We start from the raw sequence: 25,325 nt of genomic DNA, 5'->3' as shown, positions 1-25,325 counted from the left end.
TCCCCGTCCGAGCTAGAGCGCTAGCCTTTTAACGGACGTATGTTATTTGAGTTTAAGACACGTTGGTTTGCGTGTATTAAAACGAATGGGGTAATTATCACTATAGCGTTAAGTTTAGTTACCAGGGTGCTCTGTTACGTAGAATCTATTGATAAACTCTTGATAAAATCTTGTGGTCTATCTTTATATATGTTTATGACTCGAGCAATTAAACCTATAACTCACCAACATTCGTGTTGACTTTTTAGCATGTTTTATTCTCAGGTCCTTAGACTGCTTCCGCTGTGATGTGCTTGTTGCCTGCATGGAGTCTCTCATGCTTTGTACAAAGTTTATTGCATTCAAAATAAAACTGCTTTGTGTAATAAATAATTGGACTGTGATGTCAACCTGTAAATTAAAGACTTATGTATTTTGGGGTTTTGCTTATACCTAAGCACTCGCCCACATGTTTATAACTTTCTATGTTTAGAAAGTCACTTATTTTAATGAATGCAATATTTTATCAAAACGTATCATATAGAGGTCAAAACCTCACTGTGGAATCAATGATTAACGTGCCGCGTCAATAGCGATTTTGACGGGTCGTTACAATTAGAGTAGACGAGTAGGTTTTGGTACGTAGGTGTGTTTGTGGGTTTGTATGTTTGTGTTTATGGGTATGGGTAAATGTGTGTTGGTGTCTTCTTTTAGAGTGTTCTTTGCATGATTGTTTTTGATAGTTTGTTCCTTCTTGTTTTGTGTATTGCCGCGCTTTGTTTTCTACCAGGACCCCCTTTGGTATTGGGTATGTTTATGCTATTGTTTGTATGGGTGTTTGTGTTTGTTTGAACGCATGTTTAGGGTTCAAGGTATGGATACATGCATGTCTATGTATGTATGTTTTTTTTTTTTTTTTTTTTTTGGGTATGCTCGTGAACGTTTGTATGTGTGCTTATTTGGTTGCATCTATGTTTCTTTATGGACGTATGTTCGTATGTTTTTTTTATATGTATGTATGCGTATGTAGGTATGTTAGTTTGTATGTATGTATGTATGTATGTATGTATGTATGTATGTATGTATGTATGTATGTGTGTGTGTGTATGTGTGTATATGTGTATGTATGTTTGTGTGTGTGCTGGTATGCATGTATGTATGTATGTATGTGTGCTGGTATGTACGCAGGTATGTCCCATATATGTATGTGTTGTGTATATGTCGGTTCTAATGTAGGTTTGTATGTATGTCGTATTTATGGATGGTTATGGGGTAGGTATGTATGTTGTTTTGCATGTTTAGGTATGTCTACCTTTTATGGTTATTGTTCTTTTAGTGGAGCTTTTCCCGGTATGCCTTAAGCAACTCTCAGCAGCCTAATGTACGTTTCCATATATATATATATATATATATATATATATATATATATATATATATATATATATATATATATATATATATATATATATATATATATATATATATATATATATATATATATATATATATATATATTCACTTTTTGTTACGGCTCTACTAAGTGAGGTAATAGCAAGCGTCGACTTATTGGCGTCTTGACTGTGCTTAGAGCCTAAATTGAACTCCAGGCATGTTCTAAACCCATGAAAATTTGATTCTACCATTTTCATGGCTTCTTTATTTATTTATTTATTTATTTATCTATTTTTTTTAATCCCCTCTACGTTTTGGCCGAAGGTCCGCTTAGAAGCAATCTCTTTATCCGGTGAATCGAGAGAGGGATGACTCTCTCTACTCTTGTGAGTGTTTCACTCGAGGTGGAGAAATGATTTCTCTTTATTCAAGGATAGAGGAAGGATTGTCTACGTCCCACCTCCCACATACCCCATACATATGAGATTGAGTTTTGTTGTTGTTGTTGTTGTTGTTGTTGTTGATATATCCTAATATATAAATCTCAACTCTCCCCGGCAAGTTGGAATGTGTAGATCTCGAACATCCAACTTGGCACGCAAGAATTCAAAACGATCCAATCCTTAGGCTTTTGAAAAATATCAGTTTCCACAACTTGAAGTAAGCTTTCCAAATACATCGTTGAGGAGTCTTCTGTTGACTAGTCAATCACGAGCTAGATTTCAATCTTGTTCAGTCGATTCCCGACTTGAACCTCTATGTTTTTTTTTCTTTCTATCATCAAATTGTATTTGGTTCATGATCAGAGACGAATACTCTGTTTGTTTATTTTGATCATCAAGCTCCGGACTGGAACTCAGTTCATTCTTGAACCTTGTTTAGTTCGCCCGGAGTTTTCATCTTCCCGACTTGAACCCAGTCCATCTTGGACATTGTTTGGTTCGTCTAGGATATTTAGATTCCAAACATGAACCCAGTTCTTTCTTGAACCTTGTTTGGTTCGCTTGGAACATTCAGTCTCGAGATATGAACCCAGTTCGACTTGAACCTTGTTTGGTTCGCCATGGAGAATCCTTCTTCTGTTTTTTTTTCTCGGGGTTTGGAACCTAGTCAAGCTAGGCGGCTCATCCCCACGCCGATATTCGTCTTCTTCCTTTTCTTTTTCTTTTTTGATTTTTGTTTCCTTTTTTTTTTTGAATGATCACCCATCCCAATCAGGCTCCTCGAACGTAAGTCCTGTGGTATTAGCTTTCGGTTTTGTATCTTTGACCTTTGATGCCTTTAGTAGTTGTAGTAACTGTTCAACATCTTCCCTCGAAAGGTTTGCGGCCTGCTTGTCATCGTGTACTGCTGCATCCCTAGGTTGATTTTTAAAACGATTTGATTGGCCTTTTGAACTTGCTGCTTTCTTGGTCCACCAGTCAGGGTACCCAACAATCTCGAAGCAACCATCAACCGTATGACCAGATTTTTGACAACGAGTGCATGTTTTGGCTTCATTCTCTCTGTAGTAGTTCTGATTATTTGGTTTTCCTGTCATACGAGTATTCCGCCCATAACTTTGGAAGGCAGAGCTATCGTTAATGTAGGTATTACTATCCCTAGATGCACCAATGTGTCTTTGTTTCTCATCTTGATTTACAAGGTGGAAGGCAGCAGTAACAGTAGATAAAGGGTTGCTACTCAAGATTTGTGTTCTAATTGTATTATATTCCTCATTAAGGCCCATTAAGAAATCATATAGTTTTTCTTTGTCTCTCATAGCAACAAAAGATTATCCAAGATCACAAGAACATCCATTGCATATGCACATGGCATGGGTATTGGAGTAACTGATTGGATCTCATCCCATATCGATCTCAATTTAGAGTAATAAGCGGATATAGACAAATTACCTTGGTGGATGGTGGTGATCGTTCTTCGCAACTCATACGCACGGGGTGCTTTTTCTTTATCAAACCTCTCTTTCAAATCGACCCATATGTCACGAGCAGTAGCGGCATATTTAACACTAGATTTGATTTCCTTTTCCATTGAATTAATCAACCATCCGCGCACCATAGCGTTGCATCTTTTCCAGTTCATGACATCTTGCGATCCTTCTTTAGGCATAGGAAGTGTTCCATCAACGAAACTGATCTTGTTCTTGGCAAGCAATGCATTGGTAATTTCGTTTTTCCAATCACTATAATTTTCATCCTTGAGCAAGTTATCACCCACCAAATTTTGTCCAGGATGATCTGCAAGCGTGAGGTAATAGGGTGAATATATGTCGATTGGAGTTGTGCTACTGGAATCTCCAGCCATGACTGCTCGTTGAAGGATTTAGGGTTTAAATCGATTTAGGGTTTGTTAAACGATTTATGAATTTTGATTTTGTTAGATCGTTGAGGGATTTGGGTTTTATTGGGTTTGTTTAATCGATTTGTTAAATTGGATTTGGTTTATAGGATCTTTGCTCTAGATACCATATAAAAATTGATTGAAGATGAATTCTTATGGTATTTTATTAATAATCGATATATAGAAGAGGATTACAGAGATGGGTATATATACCCAATTAAGAGACCTACAATATTAAGGAAACCCAATATGTCTACAACTAGGAAACTGATCTGGGGTAAAATTATTTATTTAATATATATCCTAATATATAAATCTCAACAAGTAGTTTTCCAATAAAGAGATCTTAAAAAATACATGAATTAAAAAGCAGTAGTGATAAATTGGGGTTAAGAATTAATATCATTTCAAAGTTTAGAAGTCATAATTATCGTAAAGGCAATTTATCATTCGCAAGAGTGTTCAAATGGCAAGGGTAAAAAAAAAAAAAAAAAAATAGAAATAAACTTAAATAAATAAAATTCAATAATTAATATTTGCCATTATTCATTTGAAAAAAGAACATCTTGATTAATTCCCGATTACGTATAAATTATACAATGCAATGCAATATACACATAAAATAATCAATGGTTTATTCAATCCCAAAAAAGTTACAACCGTAAACTCATCATAGTTTCGAACACTTGAATTCTACCTTGTTCATAGCACATAATTTTTATTTATGTGATACAAAATTAATAAACAAATGTTTCGTTTACAATGAACGGTCGGTTAACTCTTTCTTTCCTTCATTGCCCCTGTATGTCTCTGCCATCTACAATGCATTTGTTTCAAATATTCTATATCATCTGATATATCATAAGGAGTATATCAACAAGATAATATAAAACATTTGAAACTACAAATGATCTAACCTACACCAATATATAGGCCTCATAAACAGAAGCTCCAGATGAATGAGTTAATATTAATACAATTTTCGCACCATATCATTAGTATGTACTTCAAATTCAACAAACAGTCGTTTTAAACTGTTTCTTAAGACACTTATTCTGGATAACCTTTTATCCAGAATAAATGTTTTAAAATGTCAGTTTAAACGTCTGCCTAGTCAACTTTTATACAAATCCGTCGATATGTGTGAATTTGAGTTAGAAACACGATCGAAGCACTTTATTTATGCGATGGACCGATGGAACAAAGTTCGATTGATCCATAATGAAGTAACTCCTCAATCATTTGTTCAATATGTTGATCTTCAAGTTTTGCAAAAAACTGATGTTGATTCTCAACTTGTGGTTGAATCACACCCGTTGGTTTCATCTCGGGTGAAGATTCGCCCGAAAGAGATGTGGGACACATTAGTTTCTGGTTTAACATTTGTTGTTGTTCTTGTTTGATTGATGGTTTGCTCATTTGAAGTGAAGTCATATAACATTTATGAAGTTTGGCAGTTAAAGTAGCAGATAGCAACTTAGAAGAAGTTGTTTGTGACATGTTAGGGTTATATGGAAAGTTTGTTCTTGCACGTGGCCCGCACATGAGCCTGGCCGCTTCGTCATAAGCTCGAGCCGCATCTTCGGCTGTTTCAAAAGTTCCTAACCAAATTCTTGTTTTCCTGTTTTTGGTACACAAACAAAATGTTAACAAAATGTACAAATTATGTGCACAATGTACAAGTCACAAAAGCATCTTGGGAATGTGAACTTACAATAAAGGATGACGAATTTCGGAGACCCAAGAACCCCAATGTCGTTGCCGGACTCCGCGATATCGCTGTTGTGTTCGAACCATGATATCTTGGTTCAAAGTGTCGATTAAGTCAAAAGCTTGAAACTAAAAAGATGAAAAAGATTTGATTTTGTAACAAAAGGGAGGGAAGGATAATGGAGGGTGAGATTGAGGGGTTTATAAGAGGGAAGGAAATTATTTTTTATTTTTATTTTTGTCAATAAACAAATGTATAATGCCTTTTATTTCAAATATTTCACATGATATATATATATATAATAAAAAATAAAAAATATATACCTTTTTGTAACATGGGATAAACAAAGTTATGTACTAAAATAGTAAAATGACCATTAAGATTCTATACGTGTTACATAGTTTTCAATACATTATATATTTTCATTAATAATTACGGAGTAATAACTAACGTGGAGTGAATTAATATGGAAACCGACTTCTATTCAAAGTTTTTTTTTCTTACGATTGACTAAAAATGTAAAATTTTAAAATTATATACTACGTATATGTTGTTATAGAATTTTAGTAAAAGAAAAATGTTGATATTTCTTCATGACCTCCTGGCAACCAAAGAGTGGGGCCATTCAGGAGTGTTGACAAGAAATTGGCAAATGACTTGGTTTACTTTATATATTGTTTAACAGTTGGCTAATTGACATGATTAGTTGAGTATTTATAATGCAGCAAAAAACAAATCTTAAGTGGCTAAATTCAATTCACTGTTATAATATATAAATATAAATATATATATAAATGAATAGTCAATTATTGGTACACAAAAGTAATATTATTGTATTACCTAAACTTGTGATATTTTTGCTATAAATAGCCATGAATGCAAGCATTAAACTTGCACCATTTCTCACACTTACAAAGTGTTTCTTTCTTTCTCTCCATTATCATCTTTGTTCTTACACTTCATTATTAGCATTCTTAATCAATAATCAAACCTCTAAAGGTAGTTATAAGCCTATTGAATTATAACATCAAGAATCAAACTTCTAAAGGTAGTTATAAGCCTACTGAATTATAACACGTTATCAGCACGATAATCTTAATACTAATTATGGTTGGCTCTGCCACCTAAATGATATATGGTCGGTTATACCACCTGAATAATATATGGTCGACACTGTCGTCTAATTATCATTTATGTTACTAACATTTATATTTCAATTATCTAACATTTATATGGCCGACACTGTCGCCTAATTATCATTTATGTTACTAACATTTATATTTCTATTATCTAACATTTATATGGCCGACACTGTCGCCTAATTATCATTTATGTTTACTAATATTTATATTTATGTTATATAACATTTATTAATGATTGCTTACATATGGTCGACACTGTCACCTACTTATCATTTATGTTATATTAAATTTATGTTTAATGTTTATATACTTATGAATATACTATAATTTATCATGTTGTTTGTTTTAATAGAAAATGTCGAATCTGGAAAAGCTTAAATTTACTCCTTTAGAATCAACTGGAAACAACTACATGCCATGGGTTATAAAAGTAAAAATGCATCTTAAATCAATGGGCATTCTTGAAGCCATAAATGGAAACAACACTTGTTCTGAAAAAGAACAAGCAACGGCATGTTGCTTTATTCATCAACATATTGATGAATGCTTACAAAATAATTATGTGACTGTAGAAGATCCCCATGTTTTATGGGAAGGTCTCAAAAGCAGATTCAATAATCAAAGAGAAATTTTACTTTCAGCTGCTATGGAACAATGGAGAACATTAAGGTTCCAAGACTTTAAGAAAGTAAATAAATATAGCTCAGCTCTGTATAATACATGTTCACAACTTAAATTCTGTGGACATGAAATAAGTGATGCAGACATGGTGGAGAAAACTTTCTCCAACAATGAATGCTGCAAACATCACAGTGCAAAGAAATTTGAGAATGCTAAAGTTCAAAACATATCCTGAACTTAATTCATATCTCTTAGTTGCAGAGCAAAATGATGAGCTATTAATGAAAAATCAGCAATCCCGTCCTACTGGTACACTTGCAATCCCTGAAGCAAATACTGCAAATAATTATAAACAGGGACAAGGACGCGGGCAAGGTCGTGGTTATAATAACCATCACCATCATCATGCCAAAAGCCATAACTATGGTAGAAACCATCCTTATGGTAATGGTAATGGGCGAGGACGTGGTCGTGATCGTGGCCGTGGTGGTCAAAGAAATAATAATCCACGAAAATATAAATATCAACCACAAAACAAGCCCACTAAACAAGATGTTGAAGAAAATTCTTCTAAAAATTCTGAAGAATCTTGCTACAGATGTGGTAGAATGGGCCACTGGGCTAATACTTGCCGAACATCTAAACATCTTGTTAAGATGTATCAGGATTCGCTGAAAGATAAAGAAAAGGAAGTAAACTTTGTGGATAACGTCGATCCTACAGTCATTGAGAAACCATCTGATTTATATGAAGATTTCTTGAATGTTTAAGTTGTGTGTCTTTCGAAAAATAAACGATTTAATATCGTCTGTCTTTGTCATTATGTTTGCTAAATGTTTCAGTACTATCTATTTGCGTGTAAAATATTGTGTAATATTAATGTACTCACTATTTATTTCTTATATATGAAGTTCAATATGAATTTTGCTGGAATACAACATCAATTAAGTGGTGGAGATCTCTGTATAGCAGACAGTGGAACTACACACACTATACTTAAATCCGAGAAATATTTTATTGATCTAAAACCAACGGAAGGAACTATACATACAATATCAGGACCTGCTAACTTGATAAAAGGAATAGGAAAGGCAAATTTCATACTACCAAATGGTACAAAATTTTTAATAAATGATGCCTTATTTTCTCCCAAGTCAAGCAGAAATTTATTGAATTTCTCCGACATATACCTTAACGGGTATGATTATCAGTCAGTGACAACAGAAAATGAGAAATATTTAAGTATCACTAACAAGAGTCATGTGGTTGAAAAACTGCCAAGACTTAGTTCTGGATTACATTATACATATATAAATGTACCAGAAATACATATGGTAGTTAACGAAAAATATATTGATCCTGGTGTATTCAGTTTATGGCATAACAGATTAGGCCATCCAGGATCAACAATGATGAAAAGGATTATTGAATGTACTCATGGACATCCACTAAAGGATAGAAAAATCCATCATGATACAATGGTTCCATGTACATCTTGCTCTATTGGAAAATTGATAACTAGACCCTCACCACTTAAGGTTGAGAAAGAATCACCAATGTTTCTTGAAAGAATTCAAGGTGATATATGTGGACCAATTCATCCACCATGTGGACCATTTAGATATTTCATGGTTCTAATAGACGCATCTAGCAGATGGTCTCATGTTTGTCTGTTATCAAGCCGTAATGTGGCATTTGCAAAATTTCTTGCCCAAATTATTAAATTGAGAGCTCATTTTCCTGATTACATCATTAAAAGGGTGAGACTTGATAATGCTGGTGAATTTACATCTCAAGCATTTAATGACTATTGCATGTCTATAGGAATTGTTGTTGAACATTCTGTTGCTCATGTGCATACACAAAATGGTTTAGCCGAGTCATTGATTAAACGTTTACAGTTAATCGCTAGACCATTGATAATGAGAACAAAACTCCCTGTATCTATATGGGGTCATGTAATTTTACATGCTGCTGTATTGATTCGCATCAGACCAAGTGCAAGTCATAAATATTCCCCCCTACAACTTGCTTTTGGTCAAGAGCCAAATATTTCCCATCTTAAAACATTTGGTTGTGCAGTGTATGTTCCAATTGCGACACCACAACGTACAAAAATGGGTCCTCAAAGGAGGTTGGGAATATATGTTGGATATGAAACATCTTCAATCATAAGGTATATTGAACCTATGACAGGTGATGTTTTTACATCACGTTTTGCTGATTGTCATTTTAATGAAACATTGTTTCCTAGATTAGGGGGAGAAATAAAATATAAAGAAAATGATGTTTCATGGTGTGAACCTCAATTAAAGTATCTTGATCCTCGCACAAAAGAATGCGAGACAGAAGTTCAAAAGATAATGCATATACAAGAACTTGCAAATCAATTACCTGATGCATTCACAGATACAAAAAGGGTGACTAAATCATATATACCAGCAGTTAATACTCCAGCTCGAGTTGAGATTCCAAATCGGAAAACTGATAATGTAGTCACTCAAGAATCTATGCCACGTCTGAAACGTGGGAGACCAGTTGGTTCCAAAGATAAAAATCCTCGAAAAAGAAAATCAGCTGATAATAAGGTAAAAGAAAGTGTTCAAGAAGAACCACAAATCAGTACTCCTACTGCAGAGGAGATTGATGATGTCAATACAGAAATTGCAATCAATTATGCACATTCAAAAATATTATGGAACCGAAATGAAATGAAAAATCTTGATGAGAAATTTTCATTTAATGTTGCATATGACATCATGAATAATGATGATGATCCAGAACCAACATCTATGGTTGAATGTCAAAATAGACATGATTGGGCTCAATGGAAAGAAGCATTACGAGCTGAATTAGAATCACTCAATAAAAGAAAAGTTTTCGGATCCATCATTCTCACTCCTAAAGATGTGAAACCTGTAGGATACAGATGGATTTTTGTTCGAAAAAGAAATGAGAAAAATGAAGTTACAAGGTATAAAGCTAGACTTGTAGCTCAAGGTTTTTCTCAAAGACCGGGAATTGATTATGAAGAAACTTATTCTCCTGTTATGGATGCAATTACTTTTAGATACTTAATCAGCCTGGCAGTTTCTAAAAATTTAGAAATGCATCTCATGGATGTTGTGACTGCTTATCTATATGGATCACTTGATAGTGATATATATATATGAAGGTACCTGAAGGATTTAAGGTACCAGAAGCATCAAATGCAAAACCCAAAGAAATGTATTCGATTAAATTACAAAGATCTTTATATGGGTTAAAACAATCGGTACGTATGTGGTATAACCGATTAAGTGATTACTTGATAAGCAAAGGGTATACAAATAACCTTACTTGCCCTTGTGTTTTCATTAAGAAAACAACATCCGGATATGTGATCATAGCTGTTTATGTTGATGATCTTAACATCATAGGTACAAATAAAGAGATCCATGAAGCCATTCAACTTCTAAAGAAAGAATTTAAAATGAAAGATCTCGGAAAAACCAAGTATTGCCTTGGTTTACAAATTGAGCATATGCCTAATGGTTTACTTGTACATCAAACAACATATACTGAAAAGATTTTGAAACATTTCAATATGGACAAGGCAAAACCATTAAGTACTCCTATGGTTGTTAGATCACTCAATGTTGAAACTGATCCATTTCGTCCATGTGAAGATCATGAAGATATTCTTGGACCAGAAGTACCATATCTTAGTGCAATTGGAGCTCTTATGTATCTTACAAATTGTACAAGACCTGACATTTCTTTTGCAGTTAATTTGTTGGCAAGGTTCAGCTCTGCTCCTACCAAAAGACACTGGAATGGGATCAAACACATATTTCGATACCTTCGAGGAACTACGGATTTAGGATTATTTTATTCTAACGAATCAAAACAAGATTTGGTTGGTTATGCTGATGCAGGTTATTTATCTGATCCACATAAAGCTAAATCTCAAACTGGATATGTATTCCTAAATGGAGGTACTGCAATATCATGACGTTCTCAAAAACAAACACGTGTTGCTACATCATCAAATCATGCCGAAGTGATTGCATTACATGAAGCTACTCGGGAATGTTTTTGGTTGAGATCAATGACACAAATCATTACTGATTCTTGTGGACTAAAATGCGATAAAAGTCCAACAATTATCTATGAAGATAATGCAGCTTGCATAGCACAGATGAAAGAAGGGTATATCAAAAGTGACCGAACCAAACACATACCTCCTAGATTCTTCTCATACACTCAAAATCTCATTAAGGACAACGAGATTGAAATGAGATATGTTCAATCCAGCAAAAACTCTGCTGATCTTTTCACGAAAGCACTTCCAACTGCTATTTTCAGAACACGCGTTCATAACATTGGCATGAGACATGTTCAAAAGATGTAACAACTGAAGCGATGTCTACTTGAGGAGGAGTCAACTCCATGCTGCACTCTTTTTCCCTTAGCTAAAGTTTTTTCCCACTGGGTTTTCTTTAGCAAGGTTTTTAACGAGGCAATAACTTACAGTTGATCTTCAACAAACAAAATTGCTATCCAAGGGGAGTGTTATAATATATAAATATATATATAAATGGATAGTCAATTATTGGTACACAAAAGTAATATTATTGTATTACCTAAACTTGTGATATTTTTGCTATAAATAGCCATGAATGCAAGAATTAAACTTGCACCATTTCTCACACTTACAAAGTGTTTCTTTCTTTCTCTCCATTATCATCTTTGTTCTTACACTTCATTATTAGCATTCTTAATCAATAATCAAACTTCTAAAGGTAGTTATAAGCCTATTGAATTATAACATCAAGAATCAAACCTCTAAAGGTAGTTATAAGCCTACTGAATTATAACATTCACAACCCTTCCTTATTACGTAGTACTACTATATTTTCTTGCTAAAAGACAAAATATATATATATATATATATATCGTGTGTCAAATTACGGAGTGTATTTTTATGTTAGTATGGTTTGATGGGAGCGGATTTTAATTGGGGACAAGGAGTCCTATTTCCTTAGTTTTTTAGTGACTAACTAGCTCAAGACCCGCAAAATTTGCGGGTTTCGACAATAAAAATTACAAATATAATATATTATTCATGAGCGACAAAAAATTGTATATAAGAAACAAATAAAGGCAAAGCATGAAGTTGAACAAAATTGTAGATATAAATTAAGTATTATTAAAAAACTAAATATAACCAAAGTCTATATGGTTAAAAAAAAGATAATCTATTACTCAACGTTGGATATTTAGTTGTAGTTTGAGGTTTTGATAATAGATCATTATCATTTAGTTAAATATTTCTCTTTGTCAACTTTCCCATAAATTATTCAACGCAATCAATCGTTTGAAGTAATCATTAAGTGTCAATCGTTTGAAGTAGTCATTTAATCCAACCAGTTAATCATCTCACCTATAATCCAACCATTTAATCATCTCACCATAAAATTGCTAAGAAGCAAGACTTTGTAGTTAATTTTTTTGGCGAGTTTCCCACAACTTACTCCATAATTTCAATCTCTTTATCTCTTGATGAATTATACAGGCCGCGAACGCTATTTGCTTTATTTTGAGTATACTTGAATCTCCTTCAAGTTAAGAGCGTGCAATCCATCTACCTGCAAAGTTAATCATCTCACCATAAAATTGCTAAGAACCAAAGACTTTGTAGTTAAATTTTGGGGCCACTTTCCTACAACTTACTCCATTATTCCAGTCTCTTTACATGTTGATGAATTGTATAGACCGCGAACGTTGTTTGCTTTACTTTGAGAATACTTGGATCTGCAAAAACACATAAGTGATGGTTACTCCGATTTCATAAGTAATAGCACTTTTATATTTTAGACAAACTCAAATTCTTGGACACACATTAACAGCCTCTGCTTAGTTTGATTTTCTGAAAGCATCCAACGGGTTGGCTTAACTCTAGGTTAGATTTGGTTGGGTGGGTCGACACCCTTCCTCAAATTTTTTCTGCTAACTTGACATGTTAGCCCTATTGAGAGTTCTACTCACTATGAATGCGCCAATTTTGCCCTATACTCAACGCATCAGACCCGTCCATTAGCCACCTTTACTTTGGATGTCTCTGTACGTTTATATAGTGAATAATAATAGCATAAAAGCAATATACTATTTTTGCGACTAAAAAGTCATGTACAATAATTTATAAGTTTGACCCGACTGAATTTGGATTCAAACACTTTGATATTGACAACCACTTGTTGACTCATAAATTACTTACACCTATATCATGATTTGATTTCGATTAAAAAACCAAGATCTTACGAAGTTAACATGTATGTTAAACCCAAAAATACGTGAGCCTGTTGATATCAAAATATTTAAACAAAACTTGAGACAAAAAATGGATTATAAAGTTTTGACTTCAAGCTTGAAAGTTATACAAACCATAATCGATATCAAAATTATAACAAACATATAAAACTGAATCCTGTTGTCGACCAACTTAATACTGTACAAATCAAACATATCAAGTTTTGATGACTGATTTCAATTTGTTAATCTACAAATGAGGATTAAAATTAGTCACTTATAGATGTTGACCAAGTATTTATTAAAATTAAAAACTTTCCTTACGTGAAACTTTGCTTTGATACATACCTTCAGTCTAATTACTTTCCTTCACTTAATCCATCTTTCAATGTATGTATCTATGTTTAAATGATGATGTGAAATAATTTTCGATTGGGCTATTTTAATATTTTTTTTTTTTTTTTTTTTTTTGTAATTATGTATTGGTTTTTATACAAGTCAAGTATGTATGTTTTTTATTTATATAAGTAAACTCATGAACTTGCTTATGCATTAATTTTGTAAGTTTAGATAATAAATATAATTGACAAATAATTAGCATATGCCATCCTATACATAATAGTTAATGCAATGAAGATCAACAATTACGTCCATGGTTTTGTTATGCCCATGTAATACTCAAGTCAAAACTGAAAATATAACCCAAGTCAAAACTGGAAATATAACCCACATACACATCTATTACAGTTTATGTAGACTATTGGGAATGAACTTTGAATTTTCTATGTAGCTGAGATATTTAAAAAGACTTTGTCTCAAACCAATGGAATGACTACCAATTTTAATAATGACAATATCCTCGTTAAACAAACACTTTAAAGTATAAATATTAAACACAATGATAACAATAGTTACAAAATTGCATACACTAGTGGACATCATGTATCTATTACTTGAGTATAAAATAAAACTCGGGGGATACCATTTTAGATTACGAAAACAACATATATTAAACTTTAGAGTGTGCCTTTGTGTGTTCAGTTATGTTTTTGTTCTGTTAGATAATGAACATAAATTCGGTAAATGTGCCTATGCACTTCAGATGTATATTCACACAAGTTAGAAAATCTAACATCAGCACATTAATTAAAGTTCAAGATGTTCACCTGCAACAACGAAATACCGAAGAAGGTAGAGCATGCAACATGCAACAACATTGAAGTTGGAAACCGAATCAATCATTTAGATACTCGTAAGGGAAAATTGTACAAAAGATAGAACCATGTGAAGACTTGAAGTAAGAAAATTTGGTGCTACCTCATCACCCGACCTCAAAAAGGCAGAAAAAGCCTTGGTAATATAAGACTAAATTGGAACATATCAAGTCAAATGGCAATGTACAACAAAGGTAATAAAAACACATGACTCGTATAAATAAGCGGACAATTGCATATTCATAACAAAAAAGTTCTCCACAAGCTCAGTCAAGTGCGTCATACCCGCCATCTTCTTCTTTGTTGTAATAATGGAACCAACAAAGTAGCCACTACAATTTTAAATGTAACTGGAAAAACATAGTTTGAAGACAAATAAGTCATACATGATAGCTACATCAGTAAATTTGATAAAGGCAAGATGAGGAACAGAATTAGGGGCATTACATATACGGCAATGCACAACCTTAATATTTGCAATTGTTTTCATGGTATTAAATGAAGATGGGTTGTTTCTTAATTTTAGTATCACGATGTTAGAACCTCTTACACGCCCATGTTACCTAAGAAAATTTTATTAAGTGAGTTGTGATTACATACCAGAAGAAGCGACACTATTACACGCCCATTTTCTCATATTCTATTGAAAAGTGCCCGATCCACATTGTTTGACTTCAAACTGCAATGCCAGTAATACAATAGTACAAACTCCAGTTTTTGATTACTTTTATATCAAGGGAAAGTTAAAGTTGAGTTTTACCGAAGGAAAATTTATACAATTGGAACATAAAGGTGAAAGTTTAACACATCAAGAACTTGACCCTTCATGTCCAGTACTTAATAAGATTAGCAAGAAGCAGTTTCACGTTTATTGTATAAAAAACTGAAAAATCCAACAATGTGCATTACCAAAACAATACATATAGAAAAATAGGGGTTGCATTTCGACGGTAGCAATCACTTGCGTAGTTAAAGAAAAATGTATAAGCTTGTATCATTAAATGATAGAAGTAGCTAATTGTAATGACCCGAAAAATTTCGACTAATTTAAACCAATTCTCTACAGTGATTTAATATTATGTAAACCGGTATATATATATATATATATATATATATATATATATATATATATATATATATATATATATATATATATATATATATATATATATATATATATATAAGATGTACAAGTAAAACACTAATTGCTAGCGTAAAAACGACTTTGCTACAGTAAAACACTATTTACTACAGTAAAAACGACTTTGCTACAGTGAGTTGCTACAGTAAACACTATTTACTACAATAAACACTATTTTGCTACAGTAAACACTATTTGATGTCGACGAACTAGCAAACAAAAGCAAATCAGGCGGCCATGCGATCGTATGGCAAAAGCACTGAAAACCCATGCGATCGCATGGGGACCAAATTCAGGAAATATGCCTATAAAAGGCCAGCTTGTTCGACGAAAAATTTCACACAAATATATTCTCTGTAATAAATATTTATATTATAATTATAATTTTAAATTTAAGTTTAATAATAATAAGGTATATACGAGGGTGTTTTTAATTCGGGTTTCAAACCGTTTTAAGCTAAGGAAATATTGGGTATTGTTCGGGGTATTGTTCTTGAATCCAAGACCAACCATACAGTCATCCACTATCTTTATGTCTACATAGTTTGCCTACAATATTAAACCTCAATATTGAACAGTGAGTTTATAGTCTCCCTTTTTAAATACTTTAAATATTTTTGGGCTGAGAATACATGCAATTTATTTTAAACGCAATAAGACACAAGTAAATACTAAAATCTACACTGAGTTAAACCGAAAATCCATTAGCTTTGGTAACTAGTAGCTGCCAGTACATAGGATATGGACTGGTGGGCGCGAATAATTGTATATGGATCCATAGGGCTTGACATCCCCGTCCGAGCTAGAGCGCTAGCATTTTAACGGACGTATGTTATTTGAGTTTATGACACGTTGGTTTGCGTGTATTAAAACGAATGGGGTAATTATCATTATAACGTTAAAGTTTAGTTACCAGGGTGCTCTGTTACGTAGAATCTATTGATAAACTTTTGATGAAATCTTGTGGTCTATCTTTATATATGTTTATGACTCGAGCAATTAAACCTATAACTCACCAACATTCGTGTTGACTTTTTAGCATGTTTTATTCTCAGGTCCTTAGACTGCTTTCGCTGTGATGTGCTTGTTGCCTGCATGGAGTCTCTCATGCTTTGTACAAAGTTTATTGCATTCAAAATAAAACTGCGTTGTGTAATAAATAATTGGACTGTGATGTCAACCTGTAAATTAAAGTCTTATGTATTTTTGGGGTTTTGCTTATACCTAAGCACTCACCCACATGTTTATAACTTTCTATGTTTAGAAAGTCACTTATTTTAATGAATGCAATATTTTATCAAAACGTATCATATAGAGGTCAAAACTTCACTGTGGAATCAATGATTAACGTGCCGCGTCAATAGCAATTTTAACGGGTCGTTACAGTTGGTATCAGAGCTTGAGGTCATAGAAAACCAGAAATTACATTAGTGTGTTTAACTGGTAATTGTTAGGATGCATTAGTGAGTCTGGACTATGACCATATCTGTTTTTATCGATTTTTGCTTATCATTTTTTCAAAAACATTATATGTGATATATTTATATACTAACGTAATTGTTGTTTCAATTATGTGATAGATGACTTCTTCTAATCCTATCATTTTGTACGACTCGGAATCAGACACTGAATCTATTCTATCCACAACTGAAAAGGGCGTTCCAATACATATTAAAGAAGAAATTGTGTTAGCCGGGGAATCTCAACTCCCGATAAACCCAGAGGAGGTTCCAGCTCCACCCAACTCTAGTTTTCCGGAGCCACAGTATCGTTGGCATGGACCCATGATCCCTGGAATAAACGAGGATCGTCCATTTCTAAATGAACATGGACATTGGGCCAGATACACCGCCGACGGGCGGGTTATGAAGATTACGCCTGGCAGATTTCGGTTCATGACCACCGGTACATATTCTCGTACACATAATGCAGACAGTTCATCATCATATTCTCCTACACATGACTCAGACAATTCGTCATCAGACGAGATCGGTGAGGAAGAGGATTTCGCTAATGAAATAAAAGAAGTCACTAAGGAGAAATTCCAACTTGCTATAGATCATAAAAACAACCACAATAATGAAAAGTCCTTAATTATTAAAAAGGAACAGGACCATTCGGTTCGTCACCACCCTTACCATAGTAAACCTACTGAGGCATCGGGCACCTCAAAACCCCAACCAAAAATTAAATACACTGCCAGAATGTCTGTCGGACCAGTGCACACAAACAATTGGCAGAGAGAACCAAATGGGAAGAAGTTTCTGATAGTTATGAATAAACGACATCGCATTTTCCATGCGCTATTCGATTGCTTATGTGTGCTACTCTATCTTGTTATGTAGAATAAGCATATGTAAAATATCGGTATTGTATGGTATTGTATTATTTTAGTTTACTAATAATAAATGCATGGAATGATTATTTGTATTATTACTACTTCTTATTATTATTATTACATAATAACGTAGTAACTCGCTATAATTTTTCATAGTAGAATATTATTAGGATTTTAGTAGTTAATTCCTTGTACTAGCTATTATGTATGAACTTAACGGGTAGGTAATACCCTAGAAATAATTATAAAATGCTAATAAGAAGAAAAGGCTTTTATAATAATTGGTTCATATTATTAATATGCTACGATTAACTATTGACAACTCATTTTACCTATAATATTCTATATGATTAAATTATCTCTGTTGTGTTTATTGAAGAAACATGTCTCAAATGTCGGATGCTGAGTTTGAGGAACTAGTCGAGAAACGTGTGAATGAAAGAATTGCTGCAGCCGAGGCAGCAAAAGCAACAGCCGAAGCAGCAGCCAAAGCAGCAGCCGTAAACACAAACTCACGAAACGGATGCTCATACAAAACTTTTCAAGGATGCAAACCACAGACGTTTAGTGGAACCGAGGGACCAGTCGGTCTAACCCGATGGTTTGAAAAGATGGAGTCCGTTATCAAAATCAGTAATTGTGCAGACGGAGACAAGTCAAAGTATGCTTCGTGCACGTTGCAAGACGGTGCACTTACTTGGTGGAACAATTATGCTAAAGCAGAAAGAGTAGATACGGCATATGATATCTCTTGGGAAGAACTGAAAAAGATGCTAATCGAGGAGTACTGTCCTCGAAACGAGATCAGAAAAATGGAATCTGAGTTACATAATCTGAAGGTTTTCGACGCGAATCTCAATAACTATGAAAAGCGTTTCATGGAACTAGCCTTGTTGTGTCCCGAATTGGTGCCAAACGAGAAACGAAAGATAGAAATGTATATTGACGGTTTATCGATCAATATCAAAGGAAATGTTACATCGTCCAAACCGAATACGTTGCAGGAAGCCATGACAATGGCACACCACCTCATGGACCAGATCACAGAGAGTTCGATTAAGGCACCAATTACCGAAGTCAAGACAACTGAAGGAAAGAGGAAATGGGAAGACTATAAGGGCAAAAGTACTCACCTGAAGAAACAAGAAACTTTTAAAGGTAAACAAGATGGGGCAACTGCTAGTCCAAACTATAAGGGACCCCTTCCGTTCTGCAAAAATTGTTACACACATCATGCAGGTTATTGCCAAGTAGTCTGTGATAAGTGCAACAAGAAAGGACATGTGGCGAAAGATTGTTATGCCACCGTTTCTGAAGTAAAGACAAAATCGACCGATGTCAAGAAATATTTTGGATGCGGGAAGTCTGGTCACTTTATAAATCAATGCCCTGATAAGGAGAAGAACAAAGAACCCGTACGTGAGAGGGCATTTAACGTTAGTGCCAGTGAAGCACGTGAGAATCCTAATCTTGTCACGGGTACGTTTACCGTTAATAATCAACTAGCTTCTATTATGTTTAATACGGGTGCTGATAGAAGTTATATGTGTAAAGACTTTAGTTCTAAACTAAAATGTGCATCATTGCCTCTAGACGATAATTATACTATTGAATTAGCTAATGGTAAACTGATAAAAGCCGATAAAATTTACCATGGTTGCGAAATAAATCTCGCTGGTGAAACCTTCAAAATCGATTTAATACCCGTAGAATTAGGAAGTTTTGACGTAATCGTTGGGATGGACTGGATGTCCAAAACAAGAGCGGAAGTTGTTTGCGCTGAGAAAGTAATCCGTATCCCTCGTAAGGATGAAACGTCATTAATGATTTATGGGGAGAAGAGCAACTCGAAGCTGAACCTTATCAGCTGTATGAAGGCCCAAAAACTTATAAGAAAAGGTTGTTATGCTATTCTGGTACAGGTAAAGAAGATCGATACTGAAGAAAGAAGCATTGATGACATGCCGGTTGTAAGAGAATATCCCGGAGTATTACCAGAAGAATTACCGGGGCTACCTCCATACAGAGGTGTAGAATTCCAGATTGATCTCGTACCAGGAGCCGAACCTGTAGCCCGATCCCCATATAGACTTGCACCTTCAGAAATGCATGAATTACAAAATCAGTTGCAAGAATTATCGGACCGTGGATTTATTCGTCCCAGCTTTTCACCTTGGGGTGCTCCTATTCTGTTCGTCAAAAAGAAGGATGGATCTATGAGAATGTGCATAGATTACCGAGAATTAAACAAATTAACGATCAAGAATCGGTACCCATTACCGAGGATTGATGATTTGTTTGATCAATTGCAAGGATCAAGTGTTTATTCTAAGATTGATCTACGCTCTGGATATCATCAGCTGAGAGTGAAGGAAGAAGATGTTCCTAAAACTGCGTTCAGAACCCGTTACGGTCACTATGAATTTTTAGTCATGCCTTTTGGATTGACTAATGCTCCAGCTGTATTCATGGATCTAATGAATCGCATCTGTAGACCGTATTTAAACAAATTTGTCATTATTTTTATCGACGACATATTGATTTACTCGAAGAACAAGGAAGAACATGAGCAACACTTAAGACTGGTACTAGAGATACTCAAGAAAGAAGAATCGTATGCAAAATTTTCAAAGTGCGATTTTTGGTTACAAGAAGTACAGTTTTTGGGCCATGTTGTCAGTAAACATGGAATTAAAGTTGACCCTGCCAAGATCGAAGCCATTAGTAAATGGGAAACACCGAAGACTCCAACACAAATTCGCCAATTCTTAGGTCTTGCTGGTTACTACCGAAGATTCATTCAAGATTTCTCTAGAATCGCCAAACCCTTAACTGCATTGACTCAAAAGGGAAAGAAGTATGATTGGTCCACGGAACAAGAATCCTCATTCCAGTTATTAAAGAAGAAGTTAACGTCTGCACCCATTTTGTCATTACCAGAAGGAAATGATGATTTCGTGATCTATTGTGACGCTTCGCGCCAAGGTTTAGGATATGTATTAATGCAACGCACAAAAGTTATCGCATATGCCTCACGACAACTAAAAATTCATGAAAAGAACTATACGACGCACGATTTGGAACTTGGAGCAGTAGTTTTTGCACTCAAAATATGGAGACACTATCTATATGGCACCAAGTGTACAGTGTACACCGACCATAAGAGTCTTCAACATATTTTTGATAAAAAAACAACTCAATATGAGACAACGTCGCTGAGTAGAGTTGTTAAACGATTACGATTGTGAAATCCGTTACCACCCCGGAAAGGCTAATGTTGTAGCTGATGCCCTAAGTCGGAAAGAAAGAGTAAAACCTCTTAGGGTCCGAGCTTTGAACATTACAATTCGTACTGATCTCATAAAGCAAATTCAAGCAGCACAGTTAGAGGCTTTAAAAGCAGAAACCGAAAAAAGCGAAATGAGCAAAGGGTTAGAAAAACAACTTGAAGTAAAAGCCGATGGAACCCTGTATTTTGCTGGTAGGATATGGGTACCAAAATATGGTAACCTAAGGCAACTAGTACTGGATGAAGCACATAAAACGAGGTACTCAATTCACTCAGGAAATGGAAAAATGTACCACGATCTCAAGAAGTTCTATTGGTGGCTTAATATGAAGACAGAAATTGCTACTTATGTAAGCAAATGTTTGACATGTGCGAAGGTCAAAGCTGAGCACCAAAAGCCGTCAGGATTACTGCAACAACCAAAAATTCCGTAGTGGAAATGGGAAAGAATAACTATGGATTTCATTACGAAATTGCCAAGGACTGCAAGTAGTCATGATACTATTTGGGTGATAGTTGACCGTCTAACTAAATCAGCTCACTTTCTACCAATAAAGGAGACAGACAGTATGGAGAGATTAGCACGCTTATATTTGAAGGAAGTAGTTTCCAGGCATGGTGTACCTATCTCCATCATATCTGATCGCGACACCCGATTCACATCACATTTCTGGCAGTCATTACAAAAAGCATTGGGAACTCGATTAGATATGAGCACCGCTTATCACCCACAGACAGATGGTCAAAGTGAAAGAACAATACAAACATTGGAAGACATGTTACGGGCATGCGTGATTGACTTTGGAACCAATTGGGATCGACACTTACCGTTGGCAGAATTATCATACAATAACAACTATCATATGAGCATCAACGCAGCGCCATTTGAAGCACTCTACGGTAGAAAGTGCAGATCTCCTATCTATTGGAGTGAAGTAGGAGAAAGACAACTTACTAGACCAGAAATTATTCATGAAACCACCGAAAAGATCATTCAAATACAACAGCGATTGAAAATGGCCATGAGTCGCCAAAAGAGTTATGCTGATGTAAGAAGAAAACCGCTAGAATTTCAAGTGGGCGACAAAGTCATGTTGAAAGTGTCACCCTAGAAAGGCGTTGTACGATTCGGTAAACGAGAAAAGCTAAGTCCTAGGTACGTAGGACCCTTTGAAATCACTGAAAGAATTGGAGCAGTTGCTTATCGATTAAAGCTACTGCAAGAACTTAGTAGTGTTCATGACACATTTCACGTGTCAAATTTAAAGAAATGTTTAGCTGAAGAGGATGTCGTAATTCCTCTTGACGAAATACAAATCAATGATAAACTCCATTTTATCGAAGAACCTGTTGAAATCATGGACCGTGAGGTCAAACAATTAAAACAAAGCAAAATACCCATAGTTAGGGTTCGTTAGAACGCTAGATGAGGAGCCGAGTTTACTTGGGAATGTGAGGATCAAATGAAGCAAAAGTATCCACATTTGTTCACTGATATCGCTCATAAAACAGGTACTACTCAAAATTTCGGGACGAAATTTTCTTTAACGGGGAGGTACTGTAATGACCCTTAAAATTTCGACTAATTTAAACCAATTCTCTACAGTGATTTAATATTATGTAAACCGCTATATATATATATATATATATATATATATATATATATATATATATATATATATATATATATATATATATATATATATATATATATATATATATTATAAGATGTACAAGTAAAACACTAATTGCTACCATAAAAACGACTTTGCTACAGTAAAATACTATTTACTACAGTAAAAATGACTTTGCTACAGTTATTTGCTACAGTAAAAACCTATTTGCTACAATAAACACTATTGCTACAGTAAAACACTATTTGCTACAGTACACTATTTGCTACAATAAATACTATTTGATGTCGACGAACTAGCAAACAAAAGCGGATCAGGCGGCCATGCGATCGCATGGCAAAAGCACTGAAAACCCATGCGATCGCATGGGGATCAAATTCAGGAAATATGCCTATAAAAGGCCAGCTTGTTCGACGAAAAATTTTACACAAATATATTCTCTGTAATAAATATTTATATTATAATTATAATTTTAAATTTAAGTTTAATAATAATAAGGTATATACGAGGGTGTTTTTAATTCGGGTTTTAAACCGTTTTAAGCTAAGGAAATATTGGGTATTGTTCGGGGTATTGTTCTTGAATCCAAGACCAACCATACAGTCATCCACTATCTTTACGTCTACGTAGTTTGCCTACAATATTGAACCTCAATATTGAACAGTGAGTTTATAGTCTCCCTTTTTAAATACTTTAAATATTTTTGGGCTGAGAATACATGCAATTTATTTTAAACGCAATAAGATACAAGTACATACTAAATTCTACACTGAGTTAAACCGAAAATCCCTTAGCTTTGGTAACTAGTAGCTGCCAGTACATAGGATATGGACCAGTGGGCGCGAATAATTGTATATGGATCCATAGGGCTTGACATCCCCGTCCGAGCTAGAGCGCTAGCCTTTTAACGGACGTATGTTATTTGAGTTTATGACACGTTGGTTTGCGTATACTAAAACGAATGGGGTAATTATCATTATAACGTTAAAGTTTAGTTACCAGGGTGCTCTGTTACGTAGAATCTATTGATAAACTCTTGATAAAATCTTGTGGTCTATCTTTATATATGTTTATGACTCGAGCAATTAAACCTATAACTCACCAACATTCGTATTGACTTTTTAACATGTTTTATTCTCAGGTCCTTAGACTGCTTCCGCTGTGATGTGCTTGTTGCCTGCATGGAGTCTCTCATGCTGTGTACAAAGTTTATTGCATTCAAAATAAAACTGCGTTGTGTAATAAATAATTGGACTGTGATGTCAACTTGTAAATTAAAGACATATGTATTTTGGGGTTTTGCTTATACCTAAGCACTCGCCCACATGTTTATAACTTTCTATGTTTAGAAAGTCACTTATTTTAATGAATGCAATATTTTATCAAAACGTATCATATAGAGGTCAAAACCTCACTGTGGAATCAATGATTAACGTGCCGCGTCAATAACGATTTTGACGGGTCGTTACACTAATATTTAGTAGTAGCAGTGAAAGAAGATACCTCCTTTTTAGTATACGTGTCATCTATGATGAAACACAAGTCTTCAACTCTTGAAGCACTAATTTCTCCATACTTCCTTAAAAGTCAATAATCACATAAACATACTATTATATTCAGATATCATAATCACATAAACATACTACTCACTAATAATAATCATTAATAAAAATATCACTGAAATTTTGAGTATCCATGAAATCAAACAATTAAATCTATTGATTTACACTAAATTGTATATGAGTAATTAAACTGAATTCATGTATCAACCAAATTTAACATTTCAATCAAGGATTAACCCTAAATGTTATTAGTGATTGTCTGAATCTTCATATTAATTGTTAAGGTTTAATTGCTAATTGAAAAAGTAACCTAAATATTCCATGTATCCGACAAATCGAATGAAATCAAGGATTATTCAATACCGTTGATGCAATTAGCAGCGAAGGTACCGTCATCCATCATCAATGAAACCGAATTTTTCGATTTTATTCCGATTGTATCAAGAATTTAACTAAACCCTAGAAATACACGATTACGAAGTGGTAAATACAATAGTTACGTAGTAATTGATTAAATGAAATCAATAATATTTTAGATTATTAGTAGTTTTTTTGAAAACCTATGAACTAAAATAATGAATTTGGGATTCGATTTAACTTACACGATTGTGCACCGACTGATTAAACGATTGCTTCATCTGAGAGATGACGAAGATGTGTAGATATAT

General features: G+C 34.2%; 2 protein-coding genes across 2 annotated transcripts; both read right to left on the bottom strand.

The window, feature by feature from the left end:
• Positions 1–3,129: 3,129 nt before the first annotated feature.
• LOC139854909 (uncharacterized) lies at positions 3,130–3,678 on the bottom strand. The gene has a single exon (XM_071844181.1). It carries the CDS (start codon positions 3,676–3,678, stop codon positions 3,130–3,132), a length of 549 nt encoding a protein of 182 aa, XP_071700282.1.
• A 1,212-nt stretch (positions 3,679–4,890) lies between these two features.
• LOC139855100 (ethylene-responsive transcription factor ERF003-like) lies at positions 4,891–5,511 on the bottom strand. Its single transcript, XM_071844349.1, has 2 exons — positions 5,429–5,511; positions 4,891–5,335 (listed from the first exon to the last, which is right to left on the bottom strand). The coding sequence occupies exons 1-2, from the start codon at positions 5,509–5,511 to the stop codon at positions 4,891–4,893; spliced, it is 528 nt and encodes a 175-aa protein (XP_071700450.1).
• Positions 5,512–25,325: the final 19,814 nt, after the last annotated feature.

The sequence above is a fragment of the Rutidosis leptorrhynchoides genome, chromosome 6 (genome assembly GCF_046630445.1).
Source record: "Rutidosis leptorrhynchoides isolate AG116_Rl617_1_P2 chromosome 6, CSIRO_AGI_Rlap_v1, whole genome shotgun sequence".
In the NCBI taxonomy this organism is placed as follows: Eukaryota; Viridiplantae; Streptophyta; class Magnoliopsida; order Asterales; family Asteraceae; genus Rutidosis; species Rutidosis leptorrhynchoides.
Note: the sequence above shows the minus strand (reverse complement) of the source record. Positions and strands in the feature narration are given on the sequence as shown.

Excerpts from the sequence above, each read along its gene's own strand:
- LOC139854909 (XM_071844181.1), bottom strand. The coding sequence starts at position 3,678 with ATGGCTGGAGATTCCAGTAGCACAACTCCAATCGACATATATTCACCC.
- LOC139855100 (XM_071844349.1), bottom strand. The coding sequence starts at position 5,511 with ATGGTTCGAACACAACAGCGATATCGCGGAGTCCGGCAACGACATTGG. Across the intron at positions 5,336-5,428 it reads GAAATTCGTCATCCTTTATT|GAAAACAAGAATTTGGTTAG; the intron begins GTAAGTTCACAT and ends TACCAAAAACAG.